Source organism: Bubalus kerabau, chromosome 3, assembly GCF_029407905.1.
Source record: "Bubalus kerabau isolate K-KA32 ecotype Philippines breed swamp buffalo chromosome 3, PCC_UOA_SB_1v2, whole genome shotgun sequence".
NCBI lineage: Eukaryota > Metazoa > Chordata > Mammalia > Artiodactyla > Bovidae > Bubalus > Bubalus kerabau.
In genome coordinates, this window is record NC_073626.1 from 2,327,737 (window position 1) to 2,339,806 (window position 12,070).

Here is a 12,070-nt window from a genome sequence, read left to right on the forward strand (position 1 = left end):
CCTCTCTACCCTCCGTCTCCCTCCTGCTCTGCATGATCCATTTCCTGGATTTGCAGGCTCTTGATTATATGAGAGAAAAGGTTTCCTACTCACTCCGCAAATTAGGTAAGGGAAGAACAGAGAGGTCAAGGAACCTGCCTGAGGAGTCAGAACTGTTAGCGGAGCCTGGGTCCCCATGCAGATGGCTGGCAGTGGGGCCATTGCTTGCAGCTGCTGCGGGAACCTCACGAGCCTCTGTGGAGGCTGAACTCCACATCTTAGCCAGAGACCTTAAAGGGTGTCTGCGACGTGCCAGGCAAGGCAACAACCAGGACACAGCATTGAACGGGGTGCACGCTCCCCCCCCAGAAGGATTTACGAATGAAAATGAGATCTCACAGTTTTGAAGGTGAGGGCCTGCCTGGGGTGCCGACAGGTGAAGGTGAAGTGAGATGGATGGCGGGTTGGTGTGTAGGTTCAGGACTCAGAACTGTAGGAAAGAAGGAAGCGCTGGTGGGGAAACAGGTCAGGATTGAGTTAAGGCACAAGCCCATTTCTGTGAAAATTGGTGGAAAGGCTGTTAAACCATTTGGCTAATGAGCCTAATTGTGTGGGATTCAAGTGTCTATTATAAGGGATCCTGAACAATTTTTTTTTTTAATTGCTGTTGTAAGGTTCCAGAACTTTCTTTGAAATTAACCTAAAAACTAAGCATACCCTGGCCCCTGCCTCTTAAGTACGATTTGAATCGTGTTCTTTTCCTAGTGATACCATGGAGGAAACAAGCGACAGCTGCCTCTTCAGCATTGATTGGAGTTGCCCTTTAATCTCCACTCCAACTTGCCACTTTACTGGGGAGATGATACGCAAAAACAATAGAGACTGCCTTTGTGGGAGGGGGATGGGGGTAGGAAGAAGGCTTCTATTTTTCCTCTAGGTGATGCTTGAAGTGTTAAATTCACCAGCCATCCACTAAAACCAAAGCCCACTGCTGCTTGAAATACCCAGACTCCGGTCCAGGCCGGCTGCACCAGGCTCCCCACTTTGTATAGCGTTTTCCAGGTGTGTTCCAAGAGCCACCTGCATCAAACTCACCTGGGACACTGTGTTCAGAGTGGAGCCCTGGGCCCCTCCCAAAGACCCCGTTTCCTCAGGGCTCCAAGAGAAACCAGGACCGTCTTGTTTGCCTGATGCTCCAGTGCAGAAAAGGATGTCGGTTACGCATGTGTGCAAAGTTGCTTCAGTCGGGTCAGACTGCGACCCTATGGACCGTAGCCCTCCAGGCTCCTCTGTCCTTGGAATTCTCCAGGCGAGAAGATTGACTGGAGTGGGTTGCCATTTCCTTCAAGGGATCTGCCCCACCCTTGGATCAAACATGGATCAAACCCGTGTTTTAGTCTCCTGCGTTGGCAGGCAGGTTCTTTACCTCTTGCACCACCCGGCTAATTACTGTTTTTTGCCTTGTTCGCCAGTTGATGAGTTAAGTTTCAGCTGTTTGAGTTTCAACTAACCCAGGGTTAAGACTCCAGCAATAAAGAGTCTTGGGGACAATTCAATGAATGAGACATTTGGGCTATTCTGTGATGAGTGACCTTTCCCCGTTCCCCTTCAACATCCTAAAGCTATCCAATCTGAGGGAAGAGGGTTGTTTGAAGCCTATATCTGTAGCTGGGCCTCAGAGAGAACTGACCTTGCTGTCAGGCCTGTGACCAAGGGCCTGGGGAAGGGTAAGTTTCTGAGGCTTCAAGGAAGGACCTAGAGGGTCTTGTATGCTAATTTAATAAAATAGCAACTTCCTTAGCTTTTAAAGGCAAAGCAAATGCCCAAAGATTAGGTCAAAGTGACAGACAAAGGAGATTTGTGGAGATGAGAAGGGTAAAGGGTACCAGTGAGGGGGGAAAAAATCACCGAGAAGGACAGATAGCACATGATGTCCCTTATATGGTGGAATCTAAAAAAATGCACATGAACTTCTTCACAAAACAGACAGACCTACAGACAGAAAACAAACGTAGGGTTACCAGTGGGAAAGAGGGAGGGATGTATGTGGAGTTTGGAATTAATAGGTAACACTGCTATATGTAAAACAGATGACCAGCAAGGACCTACTGTATAGCACAGGGAAGCTGCATTCAATACTTTGTAGTAGTCTATAATAAAATCTGAAAACACACATATATAACTAAATCATTCTGCTGTACACCTGAAACAACACGAAATCAACTATAACAAAAAACTACTTATTTTATGACTATGATAGAATAAAAAAATACTCGTACCAGTGATAAGTCTGTTATACCATTTATTGATGATGGAATTACACTGGAAAATAATAAAGAACAACCTTGAGTAGAATGGTTTTCTGAGAGAAACATTCCTTAGAAACAGAACATGTAAGAGACTCAAGTATGTCAGCAGGGAAGCCCTTGGTTTAATGTGTAGCCGTCTCAGCTGGGGCTCTCACAAGCCCCACTCCACAGCACATTCGGGGATTCTGTGTGCGCGCGTGTGGGTGTACACGCACATGAGTGAGCGAGTGTGAGTGTGTGTGTACACGCACATGAGAGAGTGTGTGTGCGTGTGTGTGTACACGCACATGAGCGAGTGTGTGTGCGTGTGTGTGTGTACACACACATGAGAGACCGAATGAGTGAGTGTGTGTGTGTGCCTGTAAAACCTGTATCTCGGAATGAGGAACCATATTTTAGCCGGGCTTGGAATAGATTTGCTCAAGTTGAGGTGCAGGAAAGAAGAGAGTTATGTTATTTTTGGTCAGTGGGTGAGCACTTATCCTTAGCTGTTAATGAAGGTGATAAACAACAGTTCAGCTTCTGAATACAGAATGGTCTGTTCAGCACCACATCTTTTCGGTAAAGTTTCTTTTTGGTCCTTGGTGCCTGAATCTCTTCCCTGTGACTATCAGGAAAAGACAGAGGTATGGGTGAAATTGGTGTAGGAGACTTTGGTGGCAGACATCTGGCTGAGATCGTTTTAACCAGCAGCTGAGTCGTCTGGACAGGAGCGGGCTTGATGGTGAGTTCTTGGCATGGGTTTAAAATGGAGATTCTGGGATTCTTAAAGTCATCATGAACTACAGTGACCTGTTTGGGGTGGCTGAGGTTTTCAGAGCCGGCCTAGAACTCCGCTTGTACTTGCCAGCACTGTTCCAGTTCCACTTGGGAGCACCGTGTTCAGGCCTGTAAGAACCAGAACTGTTTTTAATTTTCTCATGACTTTTCTCTACACAAGCCATGTGAAGCCCCACAGGGTCAGGAGGTTTGGGCTGTCTCATTTTGGAGACAGCTTTGGAGGAAGGGGGTCGTTCGGCGGTGACCGGGGCACAGAAGGAGTTCTGGAGCCTGGGCCTTTCTCTCTGAATGGTCAGGTGCTGAAGTCTCTCCATGTCCAGCAAACGAGCCATCAGTGGCTCCAGTGAGCTGTCTGGCGTCTCCACTGTCATTTTCCAACTGTCAGACTTTGAGAGGGCTAATTTGTGCAAGTCCAAAGTACTGAAAGGAGGGGGAAGAAAATCAGGATATGGAAATACTTCATTCAGTTCCTCTGTGAAAGGTTCTTCAACATTTTCTACTGTTTCTGGCTTTAAGTGCAGGTCCATCTTTTTAAAGTAGCTGAGTAAAGTATCGTTTGCTTTTTCATTTTCTGATAAATCGCTTTCATCTGTTAAATTTTCCTCCACACTGCTATTTCCATACTTCAGATTCCAGTTTGGAGCAGTTAAAAGTTCTCCACTGTTGTTTTCTAGAGTTGAGCATAAATTAATATGAGGCTCATTCCGGTCCTTGAAAGAGTCTCCATCAGCATCCGGACGGCAGAGACCTGGCGGTGCCTGCAGCGCAGGCTGGGAGCCAGCTCACTGGTCCACGGACGCACCTGTCAGTGCGCTCACACCGAACAGCCTCATGGCATTATTGGTCACATTACCGCCAGTTTCCATTGGAGATATTTTGAAATCCCTTAAAAAATGATTTATATAATGAATGGTTGGTTGCCTAGAATTAAAATGCTATTAAAATAATAAGAAAGCTTTATCAAAGACTAATGTTTAGCCCCCAATGGCATGTATATCTATCTGTAACAGAACATGTTAATTTTCAAATACGCTCTAACTATATACAAGATGCTGCACTCAATATGCCAGCAAATTTGGAAAACTCAGCAGTGGCCACAGGACTGGAAAAGGTCAGTTTTCATTCCAATCCCAAAGAAAGGCAATGCCAAAGAATGCTCAAACTACCACACAATTGCACTCATCTCACACGCTAGTAAAGTAATGCTCAAAATTCTCCAAGCCAGGTTTCAGCAATATGTGAACCGTGAACTTCCTGATGTTCAAGCTGGTTTTAGAAAAGGCACAGGAACCAGAGATCAAATTGCCAACATCTGCTGGATCATAGAAAAAGCAAGAGAGTTCCAGAAAAACATCTATTTCTGCTTTATTGACTATGCCAAAGCCTTTGACTGTGTGGATCACAATAAACTGTGGACAATTCTGAAAGAGATGGGAATACCAGACCATCTGATCTGCCTTTTGAGAAATTTGTACGCAGGTCAGGAAGCAACAGTTAGAACTGGACATGGAACAACAGACTGGTTCCAAATAGGAAAAGGAGTTCGTCAAGGCTGTATATTGTCAGCCTGTTTATTTAACTTATATGCAGAGTACATCATGAGAAATGCTGGACTGGAAGAAACACAAGCTGGAATCAAGATTGCAGGAAGAAATATCAATAACCTCAGATATGCAGATGACACCACCCTTATGGCAGAAAGTGAAGAGGAACTAAAAAGCCTCTTGATGAAAGTGAAAATGAAGAGTGAAAAAGTTGGCTTAAAGCTCAACATTCAGAAAATGAAGATCATGGCATCCAGTCCCATCACTTCATGGGAAAAAGATGGGGAAACAGTGCAAACAGTGTCAGACTTTATTTTTCTGGGCTCCAAAATCACTGCAGATGGTGACTGCAGCCATGAAATTAAAAGACGCTTCCTCCTTGGAAGGAAAGTTATGACCAACCTAGGTAGCATATTCAAAAGCAGAGACATTACTTTGCCAACAAAGGTTCGTCTAGTCAACGCTATGGTTTTTCACATCCATACATATGGTCATGTATGGATGTGCGAGTTGGACTGTGAAGAAAGCTGAGTGCCGAAGAATTGATGCTTTTGAACTGTGGTGTTGGAGAAGACTTTTGAGAGTCCCTTGGACTGCAAGAAGATCCAACCAGTCCATCCTGAAGGAGATCGGCCCTGGGATTTCTTTGGAAGGAATGATGCTAAAGCTGAAACTCCAGTCCTTTGGTCACCTCATGTGAAGAGTTGATTCATTGGAAAAGACCTTGATGCTGGGAGGGATTGGGGGCAGGAGGAGAAGGGGACGACAGAGGATGAGATGGCTGGATGGCATCACTGACTCGATAGATGTTAAGTCTCAGTGAATTCCAGGAGTTGGTGATGGACAGGGAGGCCTGGCGTGCTGCGATTCATGGGGTCGCAAAGAGTCGGACACGACTGAGCGACTGATCTGATCTGATCTGATACACGACTATCTATGTTTTTAAAAGTATAGATTAAAATAATAACTGGGCAGTCCTTTGTACATGCATAGGTGACTAGACCATTCTACCTAGAAATGGCTGACTGACTCCGAATGACCAGGAGGCTACGCATGGCTGATTGTAGCTACTCACATATGAATATACGGCACGTGTAACTATAATGTCTGAGAAGGAGGCTCTCCACCTCAAACTGAAATTACACTGAAATGTTTATTGACCCAGAATTAGACAAAAGGAAACTCAAAGAGTGTAGTCAGGTTACTTAAGAAAGGCTTCTACTTGGGCCACTGTGGTTTTTAAAAATTAGTCCAACCAAAAAAGGAAGCAAAACAATGTCTAGCTATAAACAAAAATTATCCCAGATATAGTCTATAGCAATTTCCATCTGATGGTACACTTTCATTTTAGGGGTAATACTTCTAGGTATTATATTCAAATGAAAACTGCAAAAAGAGCCAGGCCATAGAATACTGACTTTACAGTTAGTATGTTTTAAACACTTACTAGAAATACTGCCATGGAAAGATTTGATGCATTAATTGACATATATACAGTTCCATAATCTTCTTGCTTCTTTTAAAGCCAACTTACACTAAAGTCAACAAAGTAGTCTTGAGGGGTTTACAAAAATACAGAAAATGGTAAAAATCTATTCATTTAGCTAAGCATTAGGTTTAATGACTTGCCTCTGAAAAATCACAGGAAAATCACCTTAAATCTATACTTGATAACAGACAATCCATGTAGCAAAAAAAAAAAAGAGAGCATGGAATCTCAATATGGAAGACTGTGGCTGGACCCGTTTGCCACCAGCGAACAAAGTGGAAATTATCCACCCTGGAGGTGGTCTGAGAGGCGAGACAATTACACCAACGCACTCTGCAAACCAAACACTCACGTAAGCTGTCATGGCTTTTACTCTCTTTGTTGACATTGAGAAGAAACATCTCATTAGCAAAATGTTTCCCTGCCCCCAAGCTTCCAACTCTGCACCATCACCAGGCCTCGCCAGCACCAGCCGTGAACACCCATCAACTCTGTGTAGTCCTCCCAACAGCCCACGAGATCGGCTGTTTCATTTTCTCCCTTGGACGGATCAGGGATCCCAGGGCCAGGCAGGCTGAGGTCACACATCCCGGAAGCAGAGGAGCTGGGGTTGAGCCGGGGCGGAGGGTTCCGCGCGCGTGGCCCCAGCCACTGCCCTCTCCTGACTCCATCCGCATCCTCTTGCTTCACCTGACCTCATCCTGCGAGCTCCTGCCCGTAAAAGCAGCCTTCCCCCACCCCCCATCAGCACCATCAGCCCGGACACCAATCACTACAACCGCCTTCACGCCTCCGATCTGCCCCCAGCTTCAGCACGAGGAGGGCCGCGCCCCGAGCGCACAGAGAACCCTCCGCGGAGGGCACAGCGGATGCCGGGGAAACGCCCGACGGTCAGAACCGGGGAGCAGAGAGCAGCCCAACTCAGCAACCTCCGCAGACGACACATGACGGACAGTGACCAACGGCGGCGCTCAGTCCACGGAAACGTCCCCATCACTTTGACCTGCGATGTGGAGACGCCTTCCAGCTGGGTCTCACACACACGGAAGAACCAAAAAGGAAGAATTCGGACCCCAGAGAGGGTCTGAAGTGAGGAAGGGGGTCTGCGAGCGCGAGCCGAGCTCTCACATCCCGGCTCAACCTTCCAATGCTGGTCTCCTGCCCCCTGTCCTCACCTATGAAACAGACACAATGCCAGCAGACCTCCCAAACGGGACTGTCGTGCGGCTTCAGAGCGAACACAGGGACGAGATGAAAACCATCGCTGGCACGTGAATTACTCCTTTCCCGTCAGGGCTCCTTTTCCTTTGGACGAGACGTCCAGCCCCTGCGCGTCGAGGCCTACTCACGGCTTCCCCACGCGCTCGGCCACTCCCTTTCTCAGGGCTTCCCCAGGATTTGCACACAGTCCTTTTTGCTTCTGGTTGTTTTTTAGCCTCCTATTTCAACTGAGGAGCTAATTCATCTGTAGCTATCTTTATCTCACTGAGTTAGGGGTTGACAGTCATAAACAGTCGCTCACCTGAGCTCCGTGGTGCTTGCTTCGCTCAGAGGGTAACTCCACAGCTGGAATAGCCCTTGTTTACTATTCTAAGAGAGAAAAACCACGGACGTTTTAGTAATGGCATGCCTTTTTAAAAATAATAAGGTATTTTCAGAGTGTGATTGATAGAACCCCACCTGTGTTCTCTGGGGCACGAACTCTGAGAAAGTGAGCTCCAGCAGCAGCTGCTCTGCTGGAATTTCCAGGTGGTTCTATAAAGGGGCAGAAGACATTTAAACACCCAGCATCTCTACTCCCGACTCTTGTTCTAAGAATGTACAGTTCCTGTTCTAACCAAGCAATATATGCTAGAATCTGACAGTTCACCCTCTTATACATATTGGTGTGTACTGACCTCAGTAGGAATAGTATAATCAATTTATAAAGATCAACTAAACAATGTTAACTAGTAAGACTTGACTATCATTAAAATTCTTTATTTGATTAACAGCTCATGGTTCCATAGTGTAGTGATTAGCACATCCGCTTTACGTGCAGAAGGTCCTGGGTTTGATCCCCAGTGGAACCAGCTGAGAAGACCTGTATCTTTGGACTTCCCTGGTGGCTCAGACGGTAAAGCATAATGCGGGAGGCCTGGGTTCGATCCCTGGGTTGGGAAGATCCCCTGGAGAAGGAAATGGCAATCCACTCCAGTACTATTGCCTGGAAAATCCCATAGGCTACAGTCCATGGGGTCACAAAGAGTCGGACAAGACTGAGTGACTTCACTTTCACTGTATTTTATTAACTGTTTTACATTTTGATCAATAAAAGCAAATGAAAGACTAACTCTTTCACTACTTCAAAATACAACCGTTTCAACTGCCTTAATTCATCTTAAGAGCTGAGACCACCTCCCTTTTGGCAGTGACTAGAACATATTATATTTATTACAATGTTAATTTCCATTTATAATATTGTTATATTGAAAAAAGCGATATAATAAGATATTCACTTAATGACCTATTTGGAGCTTTGTAAAACAGTAAGGGAGAGCACCGACTTGACTTGTTTGAAGAACTCCACAGAAATAAAATTTAAAGTTTAACTTAGAGGAAAGAAACTTTCTTTAAGGAACATACAGTGTCATGTTAATGTGCTGTGAATTATTTAAAACCAAATATTTATCCTTACCTTGTTAATTTTGCCTGAAAGAATGTGTACAGAAAAAAAATGACAATTAATAATTACATAAAACTGGTGATACTCAAAACAAGCCCCCTTTAACATGAGTGGTTGTTCCTGTTACAAATAGGGATGTAAGTTTCCGTGTATTTATAAATATAAGCAGACACATCAGGGATCTCTTACCACCTGTGGCGCTGTCCCTCCCAGGTGGGGGGCTTTTATTTTCAGGAGCAGGCACTTCTGCATCCAAATTCCAGTGAGACAAGTTCTAAAACAATATTTGTTTCAGGATAAACTTAATGTAAGAAAATGTTACAAGCCCAAGTACATGATTTTATAGGTCCTTTGGGTAAAATATGACAAAAGGCACCAAGTTCTATGACCCCTCACCTCCACCCCATATGGACACTCAGCATTTCTGAGGAGCGGGAAACGTTCACCTTAAACTATTATCAGCTGGATAAGACCTCAGGAAATGGAAAGGCTTTTACAAGAATTGATGGCTTCATTTCAAAACTGATTTTAAAAATATGATAAAGTGTCCAGTTCAGTGTGTCCTGGGCACACGAGGGCTCATCCACTAGTTTTTATGTATCTGAGTACCGGATCTGAGAGTCTATGAAAGTCTTTCCATCAACAGAACAAAATTCTCTGACCCTCACATACTCAACACTGACTAGCCCACATCTCATTCCAGACTCCAGATGTTGAGAAACATGCAGGAAATTTTTTTTTTTTTTTTAAGGCAAGACATGAATAAGGAAAGGTACACTATCTCCTGAGGACCCACATTCCAGACACTGCTGAGTGCTGCGGGGAAAGCATGGGTGTGTGCAGGAGAGGGTTGCAGTAATTCATCCTGGAAAAGAGAAAGTGAAGAGGTGGACAGTTTACTTTTAAAAAAACTAATATTTGAGGGCTTCCCTGATGGCTCAGTGGTGAAGAATCTGCCCGCTAATGCAGGAGACATGGGTTCAATCCCTGATACTGGAAGATCCCACACGGAGCAGCTAAGCCCACGCAGCTCAACTGCTGAACCTGTGCTCCGGAGCCTGTAAACTGGAAGCACTGCAGCTGTGCGTCCAGAGCCCGGCTCTGCGACAGGGGGCCACAGCCCTGCGAGGAGAGCAGCGCCACTCGCCCCAATTAGACAAAGCCTGCAGGCAGCGACAGAGACCGAGGACAGCCAAACCAAGTAAATAAATAAAATTTTTAAAAGTAATATTTGAGGGATGAACTCAGCAGCTTTGTTACCTCAAATGAGAAAACCCTTTGTAAACTAAACTTTAAGCAACATTCACACCAATGAAATGTTAGGTAGTATTAGGTCATCCTCACTGCACTAAGGAGAAAGAGGGACAAACCAGCTTAAATACAGGATGAGAATTTAACTGATCCACAAGGAAGTTACCTCCTGGCAGGAAGGAGAGCTGGCCTTTGGAAGGTGGGCCTTGGTTTATCTTTTCCTAGAGGCTTTTATTTACAAAAAAAAAGTTAATAAAATTCTTTGTTCTTTGAGAGAACATGCTTTGGATCTAGTCTCCTCATGAGAATCACCAGGGGTGCTCTTTAAAAATAACAGTTGAGGGCTTCCCTGGTGGTCTAGTGGTTAAGAATCTGCCTGCCAAGGCAGGGGGCACCAGTTTGGTCCTCAGCTGGGGAAGGTTCCACAGGCTGTGGAGCAACTAAGCCAGAGTGCTACAGCTGAGCCCGAGCCGTAGAGCCCGCAAGCTGCAACTCCCACAACTAGGCCCGGGGCTCCGCAAGCAGAGAAGCCACCGCAGTGAGACGCCCGCACACCGCAACCAGAGCAAGCCCCGCAGCCAGAGCAAGCCTGCGTCCAGCAAGGAAGACCCAGCACGGCCGGAAAAAACAAAAACAAAAACAAAAAAAAACTGTAAATACATGCAATTAAAAAAACCAAAAAAGTTGAAAAACACAGATGCTGATTAAGCAGGATGAGGCCAGACACTTGTATTTTTAGAGCCTCCTGACAGATCTCAGGCTTCTCTCTGCTCTGTAATCCTGGTTCTCTAAGGTGCAAAACAACCTGTGAGAGGAACAGCCCTACAGTAACACGATGAAGGGCAGCAGACGAAAACTGCACCGCCGAGATCACAACATGAGAGGAAGCAAAGTCACCCGCCGAGATCACAGCATAAGAGGAAGCGAAGTCACCCACTGAGATCACAGCATAAGAGGAAGTGAAGTCACCAGGTAAGGAAGGCTGTCGCCCACGCCACGTGGGCCATCGCCCACGACATCTGCCACATTGTAAACTCCCTACAGGGGGGAACTGGGCCCTCCTACTTGATATCCACCTGCCTTGCCAATATTTTTTCACAGAAAACGTGTAAGGATATTAAACAAGTGAGCACGGTCGATGAATCAAGGTGGCGTGTTTCATGAAATCCCATTGCAATCAGAAATGTTTGGAGATTTGCAGAGAAGCTGGTTAATTTGTCCTTAAGGACATAAAAATGTTCAGGGCAGTCTACTCAGTACTCTGTAATAAGATAAACGGGAAAAGAAGTTGAAAAAAGCGTGGATATATGTATGACTGAACCTCCCTGAGCTGTGCACCTCAAACTAAGACAACATTGCCGACCACCTAAACTCCAATATAAAATTTAAAAACTTTTTAAAGAGAACTTTTCCGTCTGGTCTTGCAAACGCACCGAGAGGCGGAGTGCAAACTGCTCCCAGAGAGCAGCAGGGCCCGCGGGGGCACCTTGCAGAGGCGCTGACCGCAGCGGGTGGGTGGGGAGGGGATGCTGTGCCCCCGCGCGGTCCGCTGCACCTACCTCCCAGGGGACGGCCGCGCCCGGGCCGGGGCCGCTGCTCTCACCGGTTTTTCTGCCCATCTTGCTCCTCGGTTTCCTGGGAATCCTGCACAGGTGTGGGACAGCACACGGAGGCTGAGGCCCGCGGTTGAGGCAGAGAGAGCGTTCAGAGGTTAAGAAAACGCTTTAGAAGAGGAGAAACTGGCCTGAGGGCAGGCCGACTCACAAGAGGGGGTTAACTGGGAACCCAGGCCAGCCAGCCAGCCAAAGGGAGGGGGACCACAGAAAAGAGAAAACGGGAAGACCTACGTGACAGAAGACGGAAACGAAGGTCTGAAGCGAGAAGGGAGCCGCTATTAGATCGGAAGATTAAAACACAAACTAGACATCTGGTGAATCGTCTGGAATTAAGACACAGGGTCGTGCAGTCTGCTTTTCAGCATTTAAGCCAGGGGCCCCGTTGGAAAGCAGGATCCACCTTCCGCACGGGCAGGGCAGATCCCCCGCGCCCCCAC

General features: G+C 46.2%; 1 protein-coding gene and 1 non-coding gene across 2 annotated transcripts; one reads left to right on the forward strand and one right to left on the reverse strand.

Moving 5' to 3' along the window:
* Nucleotides 1–2,269: 2,269 nt before the first annotated feature.
* FAM217A (family with sequence similarity 217 member A) lies at nucleotides 2,270–11,864 on the reverse strand. Its single transcript, XM_055570495.1, is given in 6 exon segments — nucleotides 2,270–3,091; nucleotides 3,094–3,953; nucleotides 7,624–7,691; nucleotides 7,782–7,856; nucleotides 8,956–9,040; nucleotides 11,577–11,864. Coding segments are annotated over 5 exon segments (1,416 nt in total). The 5' UTR covers nucleotides 9,019–9,040; nucleotides 11,577–11,864; the 3' UTR covers nucleotides 2,270–2,741.
* Nucleotides 8,101–8,173, forward strand: TRNAV-UAC (transfer RNA valine (anticodon UAC)). The gene has a single exon. It is a non-coding gene; the product is annotated as a tRNA-Val (tRNA).
* Nucleotides 11,865–12,070: the final 206 nt, after the last annotated feature.